The sequence below is a fragment of the Tachysurus fulvidraco genome, chromosome 15, assembly GCF_022655615.1.
Source record: "Tachysurus fulvidraco isolate hzauxx_2018 chromosome 15, HZAU_PFXX_2.0, whole genome shotgun sequence".
Taxonomy (NCBI): Eukaryota; Metazoa; Chordata; class Actinopteri; order Siluriformes; family Bagridae; genus Tachysurus; species Tachysurus fulvidraco.
Genome location: NC_062532.1, coordinates 2,485,565 through 2,509,344, shown reverse-complemented (window position 1 = coordinate 2,509,344; position 23,780 = coordinate 2,485,565). Strand labels below are relative to the sequence as shown.

Below are 23,780 nucleotides of genomic sequence, written 5' to 3'. Positions count from 1 at the left end.
TATGAACATTGCTTTATGTAAGAGGATGACAGTAAAGTGTGTTTTATAATTCAGGATTGTCCTTGTGCAGGATACCATGGTGTTAGATCCTATTCAGCCTCCTGCTGAGGCGCTGAAGACCTGTAGCAATGTGTAGTGTGTAGCAAGCAGTGTGTAGCAACACTGCCACCTACAGACTGGGAATGGAGCAACACTATGACAGAAAATTCTGGTGAGGTCTTGGTGTACTTATCTGTACTTATTGTACTTATCTACGGTAAGTACGTAAATATATAAATAAAATCAGGGTCTGCTTGAAAAACGTTCTTAAATGGCAAAATCAACAGAAAATTTAAAGAAAAAAAAAATCCAAGCATCAATTAACACAAATTACTGTCATGCATTTTGTACAAAGGGTGTGTAAATGTTTGCACTCTACTACAGACAGAAAGACTTAGTCTTTAGTGTAGATTTTATTTTTTGTATCTTATATTTTTCAGTAAGTTTTAATTAAGTCTATATTTATGCATCTATTTATCTATTTTTTAACATTGACCTTTACACCCTTTATAGTGCACTTTATATGTGATATTGACCTTTACACCCTTTATAGTGCACTTTATATGTGACATTGACCTTTATAGTGCACTTTATATGTGATATTGACCTTTACACCCTTTATAGTGCACTTTATATGTGACATTGACCTTTACACCCTTTATAGTGCACTTTATATGTGATATTGACCTTTACACCCTTTATAGTGCACTTTATATGTGATATTGACCTTTACACCCTTTATAGTGCACTTTATATGTGACATTGACCTTTACACCCTTTATAGTGCACTTTATATGTGACATTGACCTTTACACCCTTTATAGTGCACTTTATATGTGACATTGACCTTTACACCCTTTATAGTGCACTTTATGTGTGACATTGACCTTTACACCCTTTATAGGGCACTTTATGTGTGACATTGACCTTTACACCCTTTATAGTGCACTTTATGTGTGACATTGACCTTTACACCCTTTATAGTGCACTTTATGTGTGACATTGACCTTTACACCCTTTATAGTGCACTTTATGTGTGATATTGACCTTTACACCCTTTATAGTGCACTTTATATGTGACATTGACCTTTACACCCTTTATAGTGCACTTTATATGTGATATTGACCTTTACACCCTTTATAGTGCACTTTATATGTGACATTGACCTTTACACCCTTTATAGTGCACTTTATATGTTACATTGACCTTTACACCCTTTATAGTGCACTTTATATGTGACATTGACCTTTACACCCTTTATAGTGCACTTTATGTGTGACATTGACCTTTACACCCTTTATAGGGCACTTTATGTGTGACATTGACCTTTACACCCTTTATAGTGCACTTTATGTGTGACATTGACCTTTACACCATTTATAGTGCACTTTATGTGTGACATTGACCTTTACACCCTTTATAGTGCACTTTATGTGTGACATTGACCTTTACACCCTTTATAGTGCACTTTATGTGTGACATTGACCTTTACACCCTTTATAGTGCACTTGTTTATATGTAATTGGCACGCGCCACCTGTTTAGTGCTGCACGTGCTTAATTAATGGAAATGGCGGTTGGTCCTGAGGTAAAAATGTTTGCTGGCTCGCTAACTAACTTAACTAGTCTTTAATACTAATATCGAGCAGATTCGAACACATTTTAATCGCGGTCATTTTAGAATTATATTAAGGTTACTTGAGAAATGTTTCATTTATATTTAGATGCAATAAAATCACGTTTAAAAGCAATACTGTTTGGAAACTAACAAGCTAACGGCTAAGCTAATTGTCGTTGCTAACGAAGCTAGCTGGTTAATTTGACAGCCGCTTTTCTCAGTATAAACTACGGTATAAATTACAGCTAAGTTCTGTAGTATAATATATAACTTTGCTACGTTATTTCGCCGTAATACTGTTGGTAATTTATGTAAATACTTCCATTAGGACTGTTTAATGTTGGCTAGTCAGGGCTAATGCTGTGGACTGTCCTGCTTCTGTATGGAGCAGAAAACTCATCTCATTACGGCATTTGTGTTAAAAGGTGCTGTGTGTGTGTAAGTAAACCTCCAGTCAGGTTTAACATTTGTTATTAATTACCTTTAGCCTGTTTCCTACTATTTATATTATAGGAGAGTGTTTTTTGCTCGATAATGGACACTACAGAGGGATTCGCAGAAATAATGATCAATAAAGTATACAATGATGAGTTGTTTACTTTATGTTCCTCAGCTATAGTGTTCCGTAAAGTAAATAAAAACACCAATGTTTTTTAATGCACAATTAATGAGCTCTCAGTCTCGATGCTATTCGATACCTCTTTGTAAAATGACCGTCACCTTGGCAACCGTACACAAAGATAAGGGGAAGATACGCCCCATGTGTACTTTGTCTCCTACTCAATAATTAAACCTGTACTTCCTTGTTATGCCTCTCTTTCTCTCTCAACCAGTGCTTTAATGCTGAGTATAGCTGAGGCAGATTTGTTTCTCTTTGTCAGGACAAACTTCTAAAAGAAAAGGATGCTGAGGAGAATGAGTTTGTTCCCACGCCAGGGTGCTCCTCTGGGGAACCTTGAGCTGACCGATGACGAGATCCAAGAGGAGGTTGAGAACGGTGAGCCTCGTGTGTCGATCTGATGGTTTTTAAGTAATTCATTTGGTCTAACATATTTAATGTTTAAACAGAGAAAGGAACATTTTATTACACAGAAAAACAAGACAATTATTCACACTGGCTGATTTTGCTAAAGTTATTTAATTGTTAGAAATGTATTGTTTATAATTATTCAGATATTACTGATTCACTTGGTCACACTGTGGAAAATACGTAACAGGAAACAGTAGCATAGGAAAAGAGTAGTCTGTAAAGGACAATGTTAACTTAATAGAAAATCAATCTGTAGGTCAGTGATGGAGATGTTTGGGTTGTAATGATCTATCTATCTGTCATTTCTATCTATCTATCTATCTATCTATCTATCTATCTATCTATCTATCATTTTTCTCTCTCTCTCTCTGTAAATGTCTGTCTATCTATCATTTCTCTCTCTCTCTCTCTCTCTTTCATAGATAGATAGATAGATGTTTGATTTTTTTTTAACCTGATGCACTTTGCAATTAAACTATCACTCAAAAATCACATGTCAATTTGATCCAATAAAAAGTATAAATATAATAGAAATTAAAAATGGTCTCTTGCTGCAGATATTTTGAGAGTGACATGTATAAATAAATATCATCCCTCGCTCACATTGCTTGTATTTTCTCAGACACACGTGAGTTGGTGTCCGAGCTCGTTAATCTTCCAACCAGAGCCAGAATACAGGCTATACGAGCTCTGCCCATGAGTTTCCACGAGCGGAGCTATGTCAGGTTATAATACTTTATTCTCTGTTCACTCAAGAATTCACAGTGTGAATGACTATTCACAAAGCACTTAGTATATTTTCACGCTTTTTTCTCTCAATTTCAGGGGAAGAGTGCTGTCAGTCAAAGACTCAAAGAAGAACATGTTCCCGGCGTGTTGCACTGACTGCCATCAGCAAACCTCACTGGTAATAAGAACCCTGAACTCAAGCAGCACGACGCTCAGCGTTTTTCACCATATTTCCTTATTCTCAGACACTCACTTATAAATCAAGGCCTCAGAACAGAGTTTCACAGGAACAGAAGAAACTTGAGAACATTAAGCTGTACCTATGGATGATTATCAACTTTTTGATAACTTTTTCCAGGGTTCAAGGTTTCGTGGTGTTCATAAAACAGAACGTGTAACTTGTAACAAAATGTGAAATCGGTTAGGTTACGTTAAATAAATAAAGGTGTTTATTAGAATAGATATAATATAGTTGAGAGAGTAGAAATTTTAGGGAAAATTCAGGGAATAACTGACGTGCAGTGAGAGAATTTGAAGCAATAATTTAAGACAGTTTATTTTTGTATTTATTTGACTTTAATATAGCTTTTGGTTCAGATTGCGGTCTAGCTTAACCAGGAGCTCATCCAGGAAACGATTTGTTTTCAGAAACAGGCTTAACCTTTAACACAAAACCATTTCTGTTATAAAATATCTCTCTCTCTCTCTCTCTCTCTCTCTCTCTCCCTCCCTTTGTTCAGTAGTGCTTTCTTGGCATGAATGTAAAATCACACTGTTGCCCAAGTAAATTTGTATAAAGTTATATGAGTAATATACATACTGTCTGTGCACTTTTTGAACAACAGGGGAGAAAAGTGCAAAACAAATGGGGGGGGGGGTGTTTGCATATTCAAAAACACCAGGTTATCAAGTGAACAAAAATTACATAGTGTAAGTGTACAGGTTGTGTTCTGTAAGGCTTTTGTTCATAGTGTGTGAGAGTGTGTTTGTTCATGGTGTGTGCAGGTCACTGGGAGTTCAGTAAAATACAGCAGCTTTAGGTCATTTGCATGAAGCAGAAATTTGACTTCCGTATAGTTTGGGGTGATTCCAGGGGCTGCAGATTGTTCCAGTAACACTAGTGGCTCATTGGTGTAAATATTGAACAGAGTTAGACTCGAGTTGTATCCCTGTCTCAATCCTCGCCCTTGAGTGAGGTATTCTGTCCTTTTGCAGAGTTCTATGCTGCCTTTTTTCTTCAAATAGATAGATTTGATGATGTCATGTACTTTACCTCCTACACCACATTTTAAAACTTGTTAAAACAATACTGTGCGCTAAATAGAATCTCACTCTCGTCAGTTTTGGCGCAGGTTTGGTGCCAGCGTGGCCACGACTCGGAAGCGCTTGGTGATATGGCAGGGTGCTCTGAAGGAGATCGGTGGGCGTTTCGGCACCTCTGTACTCTCGTATTTCTGCTTTCTCAAATGGCTACTTATGTTCAACATCATCTCGCTACTCATCAATTTCAGTTTCATCGCCATCCCACAGATCATCCACAGCCCCAACATCACACACACAGTGAATTTCAGAGGTCTGGAGCTGCTTACAGGAGCTGTAAGTTAACGAGCTTTACTCAGCGTCAAGTCAGGAAGTGTCAAGTTATTTTTGCTTAAACAAAAAGATTAAACAGTAGAATTACAGCGGTGTGTTTATTTATGTTCACAGGGCTACTTTAACCAGACGGTGTTTTTTTATGGTGGTTATAATGGCGAAGATATCGTAAATCAGCCTCCTTACAACATGCGGCTGGCTTATTTCTTCACCATAGCAGCTTACATGGTGCTTTGTGGAGTATTGCTTATTTACAGGTAATGTTGCGTGACTTCCCTAATTATGTTCTGTGCTAACAATCACCAGAAACATTAAAAGATGTAAAATATGTAATAGGTTATTACGGTGCTGCAACAGTAAACAAACACTAAACATTTTATTGAGCATGCTCTTCAAGTGTTGATTTACCTCCTAGCTTTTCCTGTATTTCTTGTGTCCTCAGCATGGCCAGATCCTTCCAAAAGAACTTTGTTTTGGTATCAGGCCCTGGGTACGGTGGTGCATGGCGTCTTTTGTGTAGCTGGGACTTCAGCGTGGTTAATGAAAAGGCCATTCAGAACCACAAGAACAACCTGAGCATTCAGTTAAAGGTCTGATCACACAGGATGGTGTGACTGTATAAGTGTCATTTCCAAAAGTTATTTTTACACTGGAACTAGGAGTACACACACACACACACACATGCGCGCGTGCACACACACAAAGTTACAGTAAATGGGTATGAACAAATTTGACAGGTGCAAACAAGAAAAGAAATAACACCATGCTGTATATTATGTAAATACCTACTACCTCTATATCCTCTTCCCGGTACTGTTATGTCAACACATGAGCTTTCTGAGTTTAGGTCAGAAATATAATGTAAAAATCCTTTGGACACATTATGAAACCCAAAATGTGTTATTATATAAATAAGTATAAGCATCGATGTGAGCAAAAATCCATTGTCACAGTAGAGAAGAAAAAGAGTTCTTACACATTTATAATAAATTTACATTTAAATTGACAAATAACATTTACATAAATAAGCTTTTTAAAGCTGATAAAAATGTCATATTGGACACAGAAATGTTTGACAGCTGGCTCTGTGTAAGACCTGGGATTTAAACAAACAACCATGTCGTTCTCATCTGTTCTCTGCAGGAAACTTTAGCAGAGCGACTTCAGAGAAAAGCCACGGTGTCGACATCCACCGTTCTGAAACGGCTTGCACTTTACATAGCGGCCTGGATGCTGTGCGTCTGCCTCGCCGTCGGCTCCTGTGCAGCCATCTACTTCCTGCAGTCACACCAGAGTCAACTGGTGAGTCTTTTTTCATTTTCTTTCACAGCTGTATTGAAAAATGTCAGCGAACACAATACATAAACAATATTATACAACAGGCTGGAAATGAATATCAATATAATCAGCATATCAGTGTAAATAATCATATTTAAACCATTTGTTTATCATGTTTAGTTGCGCAAGACTTTGTTTTGTTTTGGTTTGTTTTGTTTTTTTTTTACATATAGTTGGAGAGATAAACAAATAACAGGGAATGATTAGTAAATACTGATTTCTTTCTTCTTTTTTTTTTCTTTTTTTTTTCGGCAGGTAAATATATCCGGATTTAGCAATAGTTTAAACGAGGAGGCGTCCACTCTGATCCTGCCTGTGGTCGTGTCCCTCATCAATCTCATCATCCCGCTCACCTTCTCGCTCATTAATAAAATGGAGCACTACACCAACCCCCGCACCAACATCTACATCGGTATCATGAGGTCAGCTCTATAATGCTATTACAGCCGCTCAAAACAACACATAAATGATCTCACATTACTGTAAATGGGATCAAAGGCAGTGTCAGCTCTGTAATTACCAACCGGATAAGTCAGACACTGACAGCTCTGTAATTATCCATTTAATATGGTTAAACTCAATAGTTTTTTTTTATAGAATTATTAATTTTATTAATATACAGTAGTTAGTATGTCAAATTTGCAGTAGTTTGTACTTCTGAACAAAATGGTGAATTTATAGTTCATTCAATTCTAATTAAACTTTTCAGAAATGTTCTGCTGAATATGTCCATCCTTGGGATACTGTGTCACTACTGGCTTAATGAGGTTCCCTATTCCACCCCAGTAAGTCTAATTAACATCATTATTCCATGATTATGGAAAATCCTCCTTTATTAGGGCAGTCGTTCCTGATAATAGACGTTGTTTTTTCGCCTCATGAAATTTTTTTTCTCTGCTTGGTTTTTTAGTGTTGGGAATCGTTTGTTGGTCAGAGCGTGTATCGTCTGGTGTTGGTCGATTTCATCTTCTGCCTTCTCGGCTCGTTCTTCGGAGAGTTCCTTCGCAAGTAAGTCCCGTCTTTCACAATTAAACTGTTTTTATTAAGAGTTTGTTAGTTAATAAAACGGTTACGTCAGAATGTCGACACGTTATACGCCTTGTTTTATTTTTCACTTACAGCATAATTGGAAAAAAATGCTTCCCGAGCCTCGGAGTTCCCGAATTTGATATCGCCACAAACGTACTCAATCTTATCTACGCTCAGACGCTAGCGTGGTACGTTGTAGTCATCATTGTCGAGACAAAACTTTAACCACTTCTAGTGTTTGAACCACATTTGAAAAATTTGAGACTTATTCTTTATTTGTGAAATGTTTTTTTCATTGTAGGATTGGGATCTATTTCTCCCCACTGCTTCCCATCCTACAAGTCATTAAGCTGTTTATCATCTTCTACGTGAAAAGGGTACAGTATGTCACCTGGTGAATGCTGAAACATTATACTTTTAGCTTGGCACGTGAGTGTGAAAGTTGTCCTTGTGTTCCTGGCTCTGATACGCAGGTCAGCTTGAGTATGAACTGTCAGCCACCAAAGCACATCGGCAGAGCCGCTCAGATGCATACGGTTTATATAGCGCTTCTGTTTTTCCCCTCGTTCATCGGAGCTCTCTCCCTGGTGTCCTACACCGTATGGAGGTAAGAAGATGTCCAAAAATCTTTTTGTTCTTTACTTTTTTTCCCATCAGTTGATGTGTTGGGGGGGGGGGGGGGGGTGTGTGTGTGAAAACAACAGAGAAAGCTTTTCTAATGGGCTATCAAAATAATAAATGCATTTTTACCAATCATTTGTTTGTATAATGGTTGCAGCCAATATATGAGCTGTTTGACCAAACGGCTATGTTGAACTTCACAATGGTGTCAAACACACACTGTAATGATCCACTCGCTTTTACTAATAGATAATTAACTAGATCTCAATGATCCAGTGTTTGTTACCTGGCATTTTTAGACCAGAAAACTACCTTAAAATAAGAGATGTTTTTTATCTCTATGGTCCTTGGGTTTTAATAATACATAACAAGAAAAAAAGTACCTTAGACATCTTTTTACAAGCTAAATGTTATTTATAGTTAACTGATTATTAATGCTGTGCTTGTTGGAAAATAGTTCCAGCATGAAAAACTTTTGAGAGCAACATATTTTGAGTGTTATTCTTCTCGTGTAACAGTGATCTTACATTTTTTTAATCAGTGTAGGACACATTGAATGTTTTAAGTTTAAAATTAAGTTAGTTCTTGTTGTCACTCGCGTTACAGCTGCGTAAAAGTTGTTCAGTAACAGTTAAATAAATAATAGCAGCAAATTGACATGTTTTTATTAATACAAAAATGTTTTTGTATTAAAGCAGCAGAGAAATATAAACTGCATATAAACTACAGTATATCCTTGTGCAGTATACAGTTTATAATATAACATGTATTTGATTCTGAACATTGCCGATGTGTTCATATTGTAGCCTGAAGCCTTCTGAGCAGTGTGGACCTTTTCAGGGTCTGGACAAACCCTTCCAGGCTGTTCAGCAGTGGATGAACACAGTACACAACATCCCAGGGTCTGAGTGGGCTTGGTGGATATTCGAGCATGTGTTGAGGAGCGGGTTGTTCTTCTACCTCATCACTCTTATTGTCCTGTAAGTTGTTTTGCTCGTTGGTCAAAAATTCTAGTGTTTACATCTTAATATTTTGGAAATACTGTAAAGGTGGTGAAAATAGTGATAAATGTTGTGTGCTTCCAGGACAGATGTAATACATTATAGTTTCATCCTCTTTAACGGAATAGGATTCCAGATTCTGCACCTGGTCCAAACGTACATTTTAGCCTTTGTGTAGTTGTAGGTTTATATAATGTTTTTATCCCTCAAATTTGCATTTAATTTGGATTGTGTTTTTATGTTGTCCACACGTCCGTCCAAGACGTTCTTCTGTAACGTTCTTCCTGTTAAACTTGTATCAGAGCTTTGGGTATAATTCAGTACATGCACACAGAGGTGATTTGATGCTATTTCATGATCAGTTTAAAAAGTAATAGTTATTTATTATAAAAAATGAACCATTTCCAATCACCACACATGTTTACGGCCTGCAGGAAACAGGAGGAACGGATTGGACGTTTTGAATCTCACTCCAGTTTGATAAAGTATGCTTCTTTAATGAAAGAGTGAAGATTGAGGCTTTATGATGCTAAAGCACAGTTTTTTTATGTTAATTCATAAAGAACACAAGCCTAGGATAAGCTTTAAAGGGAGCATCTCCGTCAACTCCCTAGGTGGTGAATCAGTATATCATGTACACAGTTCAGATGACGTGACGTGTGTTGGGAAGATTTTGTGATTGAGAGCCCTGAAAATGGCCAACTCCCTGACTAGTGCTGTGACTACTGAGCTCAGGCACCGATTGAGATGCATAATATAAATGTTTGTAGAGACATTTGTCCTCTAAAGCCAACGTAAATGTCTTTCTCCTGTTTCAGAGTTCTGACTTACTTCCTGTGGCAAGTCACTCAAGGCAGGAGGCAGCTCATCCAAACTCTACGTGAGCAGATCGTCAACGTGAGCGCATTTTTGTTGATGTCCTAATAGGATACATCTTTATTCTCTCCTTAAATTTACAATGTACTCTCTGCTTTTTTGTTAGGAGGGAAAGGACAAAACCTTCCTACTGAACAGATTACAAAGCATCCAGAAACAGAGAAGAAATACCGCAGCCTTCAATCCCCAGGTAAGACCTTCATATCCTCCATCACCATACACCGAGGGCCTTGTATGCATCTCCAGCACTATCTGGGCAAATTAGAAAGACAGACCAGTCATAAATAATACAGTCATATGGAAAGAGCTTTAGAATGAAAGCCCTGCTGAGAAGGGAGAATGTTAACACTGACAGTGTTGAAGTGCCCCTGTTACATGTTTGTAAAATATTAAACTACAGCGTTCGGTCTTCATGGTTTGAAAAAGAAAAGAAAGCCGACATTAAAAAAAAAACTACTAGAGTAGAATTACACACCATCATGAATATATTACTGTAACTAATATTAGATGTCCAATAGAAGGGACGGGATCTTAATAGGTCAGGTGTAATTTCAGTAGTTAGGGTAGTTTCTCACCATAAAGTAAAATATGCCACTGAATATTTATGCTAATATACAGCCATGGTCACAAATTAGAAAATATAATCAATTAAAGTTTCAGAATGAAATGTTGTGTATTGTAAAAGCATTTTTCTCTATGGGTCCAAACCAGGGGCCGATTTATTATCACCAATTTAAATCTGAACAAGTGGACTGAGCAGTGAAAGAGTACACAAGCAGTCACCAGTTACATTCACAATGTGCTGTTTGTTCGATCTACCTTTAAATTACTATTTAATATCCATCCATCTTCTACCGCTTTTTAATACAAAATATATATATATTTTCCCTCCTACAGGAATTCACAGAGAGAACATACTTCAATCAACACTGGGTAAACACCTTGCCCTTGGAAATGTGAGGCAATGTTTTTAAAGACTTTTGGCCTTGTGTTGGTGAGTAATTACGAGATTCCCACAAACTCTATAGCCAGCCTGAACTCGGACCGTATTTGGAAGTCAGCCGTTAGTGTTTTCTGAGCACCAGCATCAACACGCTGCCCGAATGCTTTAACGTTTCCTGCACAAACATCCTTGATTCAACTCTACAGAGAAAAAAATAATAGGTGCTGTGGTACAGGGTGGAGACTCATTAGTGTAATACAGACTTCTGTCCAGTAGGTGGCTGCATTTTATTATACAGCTGATACACTTTTAATCATTTCACATTCTGTAAAGCTGAAAAAAGAGAGTTTGGTTTCGAAATATTAAAATGTTTATGTAGTAATCCATTTAAGAAAAACAACCGAGGAATAAAAGAACGAAAGTATACTGTCGATTTTTTTTTTTTATTGTGAAAAAGGTGTCATTTTATTCCATACACAAAGAACTGTACAGTCAATAATTTAAAAATGGTTCGGTTCATCGTTCCAAGAACATTTTTATGATTCTTTAAATTACTCAGCAGCTTTTAGCTTACACCCAAGGAGAAAAAAAAATAGTGTTTACAACTGTGTGCTGACTGCATTCACATTGTTCGTCCCTTTCAGTTTATTCATCCAAACCTGCAGGACATCAGGAACCTTTTCCACACACAGGTTAAACCTGGAGATTAATATTAAACCAAAATGTTATCAGTTATGATATGATTTATTCATTTACAGGTTTAATCTGTGTCTGGAAAACGAACTTTGATTTTAAAAACATTTTAAAGAGGTTCAGAAAAGACAAAGATTAAACTAGATGCGTCACAAAACCAAATAAAACAAAGACTCGCATTACAAAACCCAAGGACTTTTACTAACTATGTCACAGCCCTCCAGAATGAACGTTACAGCTGAAAAGTGACTGTAGATCGATTTAAACTGTGTACTGAACAATAACGGGAACAATCGCCTCTCTAAACATACATTCTCCCCAGATTCTATCACTTCTTAGCTAAAGAGGACGGATCACGTGAAGGCCTCCTGCTTCACTTTGTTTCTCTCCAAACGCAAGCACGTAAACTGTAAAGCATCATTCTTATTTATGACGTGGCACATTTATTCGACTGCGGAGGTTTTGAGCAAAATCCCTGAGATAGCTATAGAGAGAGAACCTGAAGACTCTATGCAGTGTTTAAGGGTGACTTGAAGATCTGCAGATTTGCAAAATAGGGAATTCATTATGCATCAGGATTAAAAAGAAATTGCTGCCCCTTTCACCAGATTCATAAATAATTAGGTCATCATGGAGGTCCTTTTCTGATTGCTTTTTTTTTTTCCATATTGATATACAGCTTGGCCTTAATATTTATAAGTTCTTCGCTCTGTGGTTTTTTTTTTAAATCAATCGTGGAATCGCCATATTTATATTCTGCTGAAAAGTGATCGAAAACCATGCATTGTGAAGAAGACAGATTTTTAGAGTAACAAAGACATTAAGGTAAAGTGTCAAATCGATTCAGTTCATTTAAGGAAATACTCCAGCATTTTTTCCCCCACACCTGTAGTGTGTGACGAGAATCAACATGATTCCCTTCTCTGAGGGGGAAACTAATCCCCAGTAAACCTGTTTTATTTATCCAGGTGTCTATTTGTAAGTGAAGTTTTAACTCTGTCGAAATATTCCTTGTTTTTCTGAAGGAAAATCTGCACATAGGTGTCGCTCTGCTGGTGCATGGAAACGACAAACTTTGAGGAACATGTAAAGTACCACTTTTACTGTAGAATTCCAGCTAAAACAGGTTTTATATTTGAGGGAATATTTGTTTATGAACAACAGTTCAGAACTACTCAAAGACTTCTACTGTAATTGTTATTTAATTCAGGGAACCATGTTGAAATTTGTGTCAATCACACAAACACTACAGTCAGATACATTGGGGAGGTTTCACTCAAATGCACTGAATTATTTGAGCTACGCAAGATGAGACTGTAAATGGTTTGGCATAAAGGGCTGTTTAGGGGCAAGAATCAAGACAGGCAGGTGTTACGTAATTAAAAAAAAAATATGCAGGGTTGTTTTTTTTTAAGGGGTAAGAAGGAAAAAAGCAGTGGAATGGAGTCAGACGGTCCCCTGAGGAGACGCTCAACATCACGTGTGGTGTTTCTGTATATGGCTGAGGGTAGGAGAAGAAAATCAAATGAAATGCAGTCACACACTGTGTTCTTCATAGTGCATGCGAGTGAACCGCCACCTCACAGTGCAATTCACAGGTATGCTAGCACTTCTAAACCGTGGTGTAGCGTAGCATGCGTGGCACGGCCAGGTTCGTTCCCCAGAAGTGGCGAAATCTCTGGTGAGTTTGTCCGAACTCTTTTCAGGAACTGCAAAACATGCTGTTAACAAACTAAAGCTTAACAAGCTGACTGAAGACCCTTAACCATCTCAAGGTCTTTGGGCAGTTTCTCCACCAGACGGATGCAGGACGTGTTCAGAAAGCTCTGTGGGTAGGTGTACATGTTGTAGTAAGTATTATGCCTGCACCAGATGTGATCTGTGTCCTCCCGAGAGTTCTGAGGGAGCATTTAGGGGCAGGGTTTGGATCCTTCCACCCACTTTTCCAGGCTAGGAGATTTTACAGTTGCTGCGGGTGCAGTTCTGAGGTGGGCTCTGCGGCGGCCGGATGGATTTGGAGCGTTTCAAGCTGTTGCCTTTGCTGCCGCCGCTGTTTGCCAGTGAGTAGGATCGTCCGTGCATCATGACGGCGTTCATCCCGTTGGCCATGGAGAAGGATTTCAAGTGACTCTTAATGGCGACGGGGAGCGGAAGCTTGTCTATCAGGTGCACCGGTGTGCACGAGACGATGGCGCGACAGCACAGGTCCTGCAAGCTGAACACTGGAAAGGTAAAGAGAGAGACATCTTATTGGCTGCACTAAAAACACGTTAAATGATAATCAACAAGCATGACATGTCTCCAGCTGAAGGGGGAGGGACTTGGGTAATTGTTACCTGTTCAATGTTTTAATGTCCAAACAGATACAGTGATGAAGATTCAACACAAGAGCAAAGACACTAAAGATAACTCAAGATGGCGGCGCATGCACAACGCCTCTCCAGATTTTGCGATTTGGTAGCAATTTCTCCATCAACAGCAAGTCTATTCACTCAGAACAAGTTTGCACACATCTCATACAGCCGACAAGATGCTTTCATGTATACCACTTGCTGTAAATATGCTAGATATTTATCTGCACTTTTGCACGACTGCTACATTTTGCACTTCTGGTAGATGCCAAACTGCATTTCGTTGCTGTGGACCTGTACTATGCAATGACAAAGTTGTATCTATCTATCTAAAGGTAAGTGAAAAACTTTTATTGGTTACTTTTGCAACATGCGAGTAACGAGGCTGTCTTAACAACGTTTGTTTGATTTCTAGATATGATCAGTACTTGTGCAGTACACCGTGTAAACCTAAACACACAATGTTTCATAGGGAACTCGTTTACAAGAATTCAGAAGATAAAGTGGTGTAAAATAATATCTAATTTTTTTTAATTTAAAAAAAATTTGTTAGACAGTGAGTGATAAAATATACCACTTTGGAGGAGGTCATTTTCCTGTAACGGCCACAAATATTTGATTCCTTTCATAAAACAGAAATGTGCGATTACAATTTTAATTAATGAAACAAAACCTACATTTTTTTAGCTGTCTGGTGTTCTCACTTGTTAGAGCAACGATACACAGTCGTTCCTTCACCAGCCTTATTATTAGTTTGACTTTGTTACTGAGAAATCACCATAAATTCCTCTGTCCTGAAAATGTCATATTTTGTAAAGGTTACAGCTTTAAGTGTTACCAAGTGCATTTAACATGTATGGAAAGAGCCTCCAATCTCTTTACAGAAAGCTTGGCCACGTCAGCATCCCTGTCAATGTGCTGTTACTATAAATACGCTAACACCTAGAATCTAGTAAGCTATTGTTTCTACAGTAACAGGGATGTTGACATGGCCAAGCTTTCTGTAGAGAGATTCTCAGTTCATTTAACATGTACAGAAGAGTAAAGCAGGAACTTGTACAATGGACAGAAGGGCTTACACTTTGCTGTAGCTCTGTTCTTTTTAAGTCTCGTTTATTAAATGGGGGAGAGAGAGAACAAAGGTGGTAGGGAAACAGTTTATTGCTGCAGTAACATACATGAGAACAGGAACTAGTTTCACAAAATTAACAATAATTGTATTATTTCACACATCTCTGTAGTATAAGAGGAATGAAACATTTGCGGCCGTACAGTTACAGGAGAATGCTCAACCTCCAGGTGGCGCCGGGAACTCGAACACATACAACCAATACTTCGTATTCACCGTACTGCGAATCTCAGAAGACAGTCAGTAGCAGTCAACTTAGACAGGCCATGCACCTCCCCTGTTTACTACACAGATTTGTGTTATGTCTGCTATAGGCCACACCCCTAAGATCTATCAGAACTTACTTATTAGGAACACTTGCTCATTTCTATAGTTATCTAAAAAGGCAATCATGTGTCAGCAATAAAGTGCTGCAGATAGTGAGTGTATAAGATTGTCTGCTAAATTTTAGGGGCACGGCCTAGAGAGCCGTAACACCAATCTGTCCCCTTTCTTTCTAACAGACTCACCTCGGTTGGGCCTCCAGAACTTCTCCATTCCGTGTCTCATGAGCACGATGCGCGACAGCTCCGTGAACGACTCGATGACGTTGAAGTTGCAGAGCGGACTGACTTCGAAGAAGGTCATGGCGTTTTTCTCAGCATAGGAGCGAGCCTGCTCTGTGGGAACCTGACGCTTGAATGCCAAGTGTAGTCGGTTCCCCACCAGGATCCGAGGAACCCCGGGGGCGTGCTGCAGATACAAAAGAACCGCATGATCACCATCATCATTACTGTTATTGAATCTCTTGCACCGAAATAAAAGTGGGGTGTTCCTGTAGAGAAATGCGCACACCAACACGATACTGTACACTACACACTTCAATACTTTCACATAAATAAAATTCTGCTTGACGTTTCCACATTTTATTTTTTCTGGACATGAAAAGAAACACGTAGCGTTTCGTCGCTAATGATACAACAAAGGGTGTGAAAACTTGCAGAAAGGACAGCATTAAAATACTATGCAAGATATCACTTAAATGAGGAAGCTGATTAGCTTCTGTGTAGGAGCTGTAGAGCGCTGAATAACTTAGTGCAATTTAAGAGAATTTTTTTTTGGTTGGGGAGGGATTTTAAATGACAAATTCCACCTAAAGAGGAAAACGTGACATCTTTGTTCTATCAGCAGTATTTGGGGGGGGGGAACTCCCACCTTCAGCTTCTTACCTCATCAATCTCTCGGATCCAGCGGTCGATCCCATCGAAGGACCAGCGGTTAGTGATGTCGTACACCAACAGGATGCCCTGCAGGGACCAAGACGCTGGGTTAGAATCACGTTTAAATGAGGACATTTCTAAACAGGTTAAACTTTAAGGTCAAGATTAAATTACAAGAGATTTTGTCTAATTTAAACTTGAAGTTGAAAACACTGATTTTGGGGATTTAGCCATTTATGAATTAGTAAAGAAAAAGAGATTACGCATCAAACTGTGATGAGTTTGTTAACTAATGTACTATAGTTGTCTATTGCATAGTTATTTTTTATAGACACGAGTGGAAGATTTCTTGCTTGATCAAGTGTATCAAGTGTGTTCCTATCATTTGAGACAGGAACAACACTGGGTCACTCACCTGTGCACCTCTGGAGTAGGAACGGAAAATGGTACAGAAGCGGCCTTGGCCTGAAGTGTCCCTGTAAACACACACACGACATGTGAGGGCATGAAACACTCCCATGACCTTTTCTCCTTCTCTTTAACTTCATGTTAATGACAGAATGTTTTAAGGCCTGCACAGAGCTGTAAGGTTTATCTAAAAATAATGACTCAGCGACTCACAACAAAGTCACTAAAAAAACCAGTCTAACAGCCTTCTAGTTCATGCTGGGAACACACACGGGCGTAAAACGTGAAAAAACAAACGCCTGCACATTAAAACACTTGGCTTTGTTGACTGTGAAACTGAGGACCAGACACACCCGAGAATTTGTCTCTGTCCTGAATAATCTGACTCTTACAACCAACAAATGCATTAAAATAAACCTGTCATTTACAGTGTATTACAGCTACTGGAGCTACTGCCTTGTACAATCATACGAAAGCGACACACCTACTGAGCAGCAGTGCACCAGGATGTGAATACAACGTGTGAAACCTAATAAATACATTTTAGAAAATGAATCTCATCGTGTTTTCGGCTAGACTTTATAAATTTGTGGATGAAAACACTGCGGTTTGTACCTTGGGGTGGTGTTGAGTGACAGAATTAATGCTACGCTGTCTCTCTGCAGCACATTAACACAAGCTCTAGAAGTGCACAGTTCTAATGGCTTACAGTGGAACACACACTTACAGTACGCTACCTTCCTGACTGAGACACACATCAGCACTTTTCCACTCCTTCTCACAGAGCCTTACTCATCACTCACCATCAACAGGAAGTCCAAACAGTTACTTTTCCATACCGTATGTCGACACACACACACACACACACACACGCACGCACCACAGCTCTGAAAACCCCGCCTCCTCATCTCCGGCAGACTGATGGGGATGTAGAGGTTTGTCTGTATCACCACTAAAAGATCTAAAATGTTCCGCTCTCCACCCCTAATCGCTTTAAAGCCCCGATCTGTCATTTAACGTACGAGTGAGTTACAGAACAAGATACACCTTTATTTTTTACATTCAATCTATAAATAAAAGAATAACAACATTGGACAATAATCAGAAAAATGCTTTAGGAGTTTAAACTAACTAACGTCATAGAAACAACACTGTAAACTCTGTAAACTGATTATTTTGATGGACACGTGTGACTATTTTCTACACCCGCATATTTCACTAACATGTCAACAGTCACCACCAGCCTGTTAGCATTTACAGAAATACTAACACGTCTCCATAGTGACACTGTTTCTGCTGACCACGCCCACTGTAGATGTACGTCATTACTGATCTCGCGTGTTTACGTGTGCGTGTTGAGTGCAGTGTGTTCTGTTAACACGCTTACCACAGCTCAAGCTTCACCCTCCGTCCGTCCAGCAGGATTGTTGTGGTCTTGTAGTCGATACCTGAGAAAAAAAATATAAGAGAGAGAATAAAGTGTCTGGATTTTTTAAAGGAGGAATGAGGAGAACTTTTTGGTCATTAATACTGATGTTAAGTGCCGTAGAGTCCTGTAAGTGTTCTGTAAATGTGACTAAACCCTACGCTTCCTCCAGCACTTGCGCTAATTTTATCAGTCTTAAACGCTTCCTGTGACTCGAGCTGAAATTGCCCCATTTTGGATCTAATCTCAGCTCTAACTTGACTATAAACACGAGGGTTTAAAATGCAGATGTAAAAATAGATCTCCTACAGTGAGACGAGTGAAAACCGCTGCTCTGGGCTGCTTTACATCTAAGGGTTCATGAACAGAACGCTGCCCGTCTCCTGGCTCGAATCTGCAAAAATCATTTACTCCCAAAATACAATGCACCGGCGTTCATTTACGTCCAGACAGGAAGTGACACATGCATTTAAGCAGATCGAGCCAGAGAGAGAAAAATAGAGCAGACGTGTTTGGAGGGGCTTCGAAAGGTGCGCGAGTCTCAGTGGGAACATCGTGTAAAATTTTCGCATTGAACCTGTCATTTTTTTTTAACGTTAACAGTAAAATTTTAGTTTTTACTCTATTCTGATTATTCACAACACTTTAACGCCACTAAGAGAGAAGAGTTGATGAAGACCGATCATTGGTGTCGGTGGCCATCAGGAAGCCACTTACTGTTTGATATTTCAGGAACCTGTTTATTAAAACTGTTTGGAGACGCGGTCTGATCTGTGGGTGACGACCTTGTTAATACAGCCTCGATCTCGGCTCCTCCGGCCGATCTGACAGCAGCCGCAGACCACGGGTTCACGTTAATGTCAGACAATTCGTTCTCTTCTGTGTCTCTCGAATTAAACAGTAAAAACCGGTCTTAAAACTGCTCAATAGACATCGAACATCTGGAAGAAAACCGAATGTGAGCCGTAACTATAGAAACAAGGGCGTATGATAATTAGACCGTGTGATGTCCTGCTGTAAGACCTGCTGTTATAGAGAATTAATCGACCTCCTGACCAATCACAGTAAAGACGCTCACGGCGTGAAGTTATGTAAAATTTTACAAAATAAAAACTTCTTGTTGTTCGTTACACAACGTAGAATCTCAGTAACTGTCAGTAGTTCACTAAAGTATCTGCGTTTGTGCTGCTGCAGCTCTTTAAATATTTACAGCCGCGCTCTTTCAACCTGAAAGCCTCAGTGTGTAAACACTCCACAGATCCGTCCGTCCATGTCCACCCCCCCCCCACACACACACACACACACACTACAGACAACAGAGAGAATTTATTAAACATGAGCACATGCAGAATGCGGCTCCACTTCCTCTTAAAAGGATTCAAGATTTTTTTTTATCAAAACTCTGAAAACAGAAGATGGACTGCGATGCTGAGATTGTGGAGGAAGTGAACATGCACATGTACTTCCTGTAAACACGACTTCTCCTGCAAAGCAACACCAGTGAGATCTAACGCTGTCCAAATTCATCCAAAATCATATTTTACTGAACGTTGCTCTGTACAGCTAATCAGCGTTGCCCAAAATTAAGATTTAATCCAGTGATGTTCGCGCTTTATGCATCTGAGCTTTTAACATCAAAATGCAACACAAGTGAACATTCGCTCTGTAAATCCTTCACCTTAATCACCAGAACAACAGCAAAAAAAAATCCCAAGAAGCAAAATTACGAATAATTTTCATCGACCGTCATCCGTTCGTTATTTCTGGTTCAAAAGGTTCTGTTCCATTAAATTATTTATTGCGATTTTTAGAAAAAAAACAAGAATAATAAGGACTCCTCGTCCTGCTCTCAGTGAGACTGAAAATGAAACCTTTAACACATTAATGTAAAAACTGAAGTTATTCTAAAACCTGCTCCGTTTATCAATGTTCTGTCACCATATCGCACTCAGGCGTAATCTTTTTTTCGGTGATTACAAGCTTCAACAGCTGACGATTTCCTGTTATAAATGTCTAATGAACCTTTAAACCGGTCATATTTTTTTATTACAACAAATTAATCGGACCTTGAGAATTTTAAACCGTATAATTTTTGCAGACGTAACCTGGTGCATCACATGCTGCAGAAATGCTTCAGGTTACATGACAGGATATTTTTGTAACACCACCTTCCCTTTATCCTGCGTTCTTCCTTTAATTGCTAAACAAATAGAATTTGCATATAAAAGAAACCCACAAGAGCGCAGCGCACTGAACTGTGTTACGCAACAGCCACAGGCAGGTTCAAAACAATCCCTCGTCAGATTAGATAACTTTCAGCTCCCGATTCTGTCCGAGGTGACGACGTCCTGGAGATTCGCCCTGAACGCTTTTCCACAAACATTACAACACAGTAAATGTGTAAAGTGTCAAAGACAGCAGCGCATAAACTCCATATTTTATCAGAAACAAAAAGATTCGGTGGAGAATTCAGAGCTCACAACATACAGCTGGATGTTTAGTCTCAGAAAAGTGACTCCACACACACACACACACACACACACACACGTAACCACATGCAATTTAATATTAGTCTCAGAACCACAACATTTTCTCCGTCACCACTCTGCAGACTGAGATTTGGAAAATATGACCATCATCTAATGGAAAACTCCAACATTTTTCCAAATGGATCACAGAGAGGAATTTTGGATTGGAGTTAAAAACCGAACCACTGACTCCAAACTCACTCCTAAGTGTAGAGACAGATGTTAACCTGGTAACGTTAAAGCGATATTATAACGTAACGACTCAACACAACACCCAGAGACTCCATGAACGTGTTTATACTGAAATATTCCTGATGTTTTTGCGATTCTTGTGGTAATGTCACATTGCTAGAACAGCTCAGTCTTCACTCTCTAACGTCATATCAATGTGAAATCCAGTGTAGAAGCTGTCGAGACATCAGAGCAAGCTCTGGACACTAAGTCCCAGAATGCAACGCAGCTGGAAACACAGTAAATTACAACATTGCGTCTAATCGGCTCCTTAGTGGTCAACAAAAAGACTAAAGCACCACCGCATCTTCTCTTTACGCTTTGGTAACTGCAGAACTGCCAGAATGTCCAGGTATAGTGAGGACTCAAAAAAGTTTCCACCTTGTACTTTAACAAACCGAGGGCATGAACACCAAGGGAGGGCCTGTGTGATCAACATCAACATCTAAAGCAAAAATCTTGTACTGCTGTGTGAAGGACACGGTTTAGACGTACATACGGTGTGCAAACGGATTCTTACAGGAACACGAATGAGACCGAAGTTCCTTCTCTACATCTCTCACTTTACCCATAAACCCTTACACGGTGTGTAAGAATAAACATTAGTGCTGGAGGTGAGTCCAAAACCTTGTGACGGTGTTATGTGTGTACATAATTAACCCTTGATGGTGAAACTGAACCCACACACCTTTATAAAGAACATTATGTGTGGTGCTGATGATGGACTCACCGCTGCTGTAGGCGTATGGACTCTCAGCAGATCCGTCCTGCAGGCTGTCCAGGATCTCACCTTTCCCCACATCACTGTCTCCAACCAGCAGGAACTTCAGCAGGTAGTCGTAGCTCTTCACCGGGCTGCCCTGAGTGCCCATCCTGCTCACATCAGAGCCACAAAGTCCAGCAAACCTCCGCTAGCTCCAAGATGTTCACCGTGTGTCATAAAACCGAATAAATTCATCCAGGACAAGCTAGCGTCCAAGCTAGCGTCCAAGCTAGCGTCCAAGCTAGCGTCCAAGCTAGCGTCCTCAGCTAGCGTCCTCAGCTAGCGTCCGTTAGCTTCCTTTCTGTACGTCTTTCTTTTTGCTTGATTAGAAGTTCGGAGAAACAACAAAGCAGAAAGCGCAGAGATAATTGTGTGCGTAATTATATATGCAGGTGAACTCACTTTCCCTAACACGAGCTAATAAAAAAACCTACAGGTTTAATTTGTATTGTTACAACCTCGTTTACGCTAGCGGCGTTGATTAGCTTTAACTAGCCTACACGTACACTACACGGTTCGCTTGTAAAACACCAGCACGTCATTAGTATTAGTAATGTTATTGTTATTAGTAGAACACAAACACACGACTTGTGTGTAAAAAAAAAAGGTGTAAAAATTAAACAGATTGTTTGTGTGCTAATCAGCTAGCATACTCTGCTAACTAGCTAACAAATGCATTTCACAAAGAACGCGGTTTGTTGTTTAGACATTTTTTACAGGAATATTAAACATATAGAACAAACCACAATTCCTTGATTTATACAGAAACAATTCGATTTTTTTTAACCAATACACGTTTTTAACAATACACAATACACATACTCGGCTGGTAGGTGCACGATAGCGATGCTAACCTCGCTTTAGTTTGCTAACTAGCTGTCAAAATTAATAAATGCGGAGACGTTTATAACGTACCTCTGACCAGCCGATGACGCAATAACTAGTGAGTTTTATAACAATAAAAACAACGCGGACAGTTAACTACATCTGCTCGTTCACAGGCTGTTTACGGTCTATAACGTTAACATAATTAGCTTAGCCGGCTAATACTGCTAGCATTTGTGGAGCTCACAGGATTCAAACGAATATGTCCACAAATTCACCTCAGAATATACGGAAAAAATCTTGCAGGACGCTCCAAAATATCCGCACTTTATATTTCTCTTATTAAATCTCAGAAATATCCAGTTTAATTAGGTACATATCCATCGCTCGCCTCGCTGCGTCCGTCTCTCGCTTGCACTGTCAGTTTGTTGTGTGTTGATTCACATGAGCGTCTATGAATCGATTCATTCTCGTCGAGAGCCGATTTACATACGAGTCATTTATTCGGTCAGTGTAGACTCACGTAGTTAAAGCAGACATGTTGTTATTGACGTTTCGTTAAATAAAAAGTGTTTCCATGGAACACACTCAGTTTTCTGTTCGTTAATGTGAATGCATGAAAAGTGAGCCGAATGTTTGTGTCACTTTGTCTATGAGTCATCATGAATCGGCATGAATCATCAGAGTGTATCTATTAGGATCGCACAGAATTATCTGGTTTATTAGATTTCTTTTTTTTAATATCATAATTAAAAACAAAAACGAAAAACGAAGAGCCGTTTGGGACCTTAAAGGGTTGACTCTAAAGTGAACTGAACTGAAAGATTCGACTCATAGAAAGGAGCCGGAATTCCCATCACTGTGTACATGTAGTGGGGGGAGGGAGAGGGAGAGAACAGACAGACAAGATACCTGGACCAGAGACACAATAATGGAAACAGACAGATTCACACAAATACAGATAGATAGAAAAGCATATACAAGGCTGTTAGTACTTAAAATGAAATGAAACAGATATCTCTCTCTCTCTCTCTCTTTCTCTCTCTCTCTCTCTCTCTCTCTCTCTCTCTCTCTCTCTCTCTCTCTCTCTCTCACACACACACACACACACACACACACGCGTTTCTTTTTTCTACACACACTTCCCTGAAATGAAATTTGCCACATTTACAGCAGACAGACGGATTTAGATCCAGTGAAGATTAGAATTAAATGTGTTTCCACAGCATTTGTATGAATTACAGTAACACTAAAACACACAATAATAATAAACACAACACAGAAGATCGGTTCTTTGTTTCTGTCTCTAGACCCCTTTTGCACGACAGCTGGAGAGGGTTAAGAGGCCAGCGAGAGGTCAAAGGTCACCGGGAACATTAAAGCATAAACATGCTCCCATTTTCCAGGGAA

At 39.2% G+C, this 23,780-nt stretch overlaps 2 protein-coding genes and 1 long non-coding RNA gene across 6 annotated transcripts; 2 read left to right on the top strand and 1 right to left on the bottom strand.

Annotated features, from left to right (window-relative positions):
- Positions 1-1,491: 1,491 nt before the first annotated feature.
- Positions 1,492-11,241, top strand: tmc5 (transmembrane channel like 5). Of its 3 annotated transcripts, none has more exons than XM_047800611.1 (19): positions 1,612-1,627; positions 1,986-2,095; positions 2,539-2,654; positions 3,310-3,412; positions 3,513-3,594; positions 4,758-5,012; positions 5,124-5,266; positions 5,452-5,599; positions 6,153-6,311; positions 6,603-6,769; positions 7,057-7,132; positions 7,258-7,355; positions 7,469-7,564; positions 7,678-7,753; positions 7,850-7,983; positions 8,804-8,977; positions 9,817-9,895; positions 9,981-10,064; positions 10,772-11,241. In XM_047800611.1, exons 3-19 carry the CDS (start codon positions 2,561-2,563, stop codon positions 10,832-10,834), a joined length of 2,031 nt encoding a protein of 676 aa, XP_047656567.1. In that variant the 5' UTR covers positions 1,612-1,627; positions 1,986-2,095; positions 2,539-2,560; the 3' UTR covers positions 10,835-11,241. The 3 variants fall into 3 exon arrangements, with proteins under 3 accessions (XP_027012640.1, XP_047656567.1, XP_047656566.1); XM_047800610.1 differs by lacking the exon at positions 1,612-1,627 and adding an exon at positions 1,654-1,889; XM_027156839.2 differs by lacking the exon at positions 1,986-2,095 and having other exon boundaries at positions 1,492-1,627.
- rab40c (RAB40c, member RAS oncogene family) lies at positions 11,242-22,832 on the bottom strand. Of its 2 annotated transcripts, none has more exons than XM_027156841.2 (7): positions 22,461-22,832; positions 21,513-21,865; positions 17,985-18,045; positions 16,605-16,665; positions 16,199-16,276; positions 15,500-15,722; positions 11,242-13,732 (listed from the first exon to the last, which is right to left on the bottom strand). In XM_027156841.2, exons 2-7 carry the CDS (start codon positions 21,652-21,654, stop codon positions 13,461-13,463), a joined length of 837 nt encoding a protein of 278 aa, XP_027012642.1. In that variant the 5' UTR covers positions 21,655-21,865; positions 22,461-22,832; the 3' UTR covers positions 11,242-13,460. The 2 variants fall into 2 exon arrangements, with proteins under 2 accessions (XP_027012642.1, XP_027012643.1); XM_027156842.2 differs by having other exon boundaries at positions 22,649-22,832.
- Positions 13,601-15,891, top strand: LOC125138631. The gene is made up of 2 exons (XR_007137884.1): positions 13,601-13,740; positions 13,874-15,891. It is a non-coding gene; the product is annotated as an uncharacterized LOC125138631 (long non-coding RNA).
- Positions 22,833-23,780: the final 948 nt, after the last annotated feature.

Bases quoted from the DNA above. Each gene is read 5' to 3' on its own strand.
- tmc5 (XM_027156839.2), top strand. From the start codon at position 2,561: ATGCTGAGGAGAATGAGTTTGTTCCCACGCCAGGGTGCTCCTCTGGGG. The intron at 5,013-5,123 runs GTAAGTTAACGA...TTATGTTCACAG, and splicing joins TGGAGCTGCTTACAGGAGCT to GGCTACTTTAACCAGACGGT. The intron at 5,267-5,451 runs GTAATGTTGCGT...TTGTGTCCTCAG, and splicing joins GGAGTATTGCTTATTTACAG to CATGGCCAGATCCTTCCAAA.
- rab40c (XM_027156841.2), bottom strand. From the start codon at position 21,654: ATGGGCACTCAGGGCAGCCCGGTGAAGAGCTACGACTACCTGCTGAAG. The intron at 16,666-17,984 runs GTAAGCGTGTTA...GTGTGTTTACAG, and splicing joins AGGGTGAAGCTTGAGCTGTG to GGACACTTCAGGCCAAGGCC. The intron at 16,277-16,604 runs GTGAGTGACCCA...TGGTCCCTGCAG, and splicing joins CCTACTCCAGAGGTGCACAG to GGCATCCTGTTGGTGTACGA.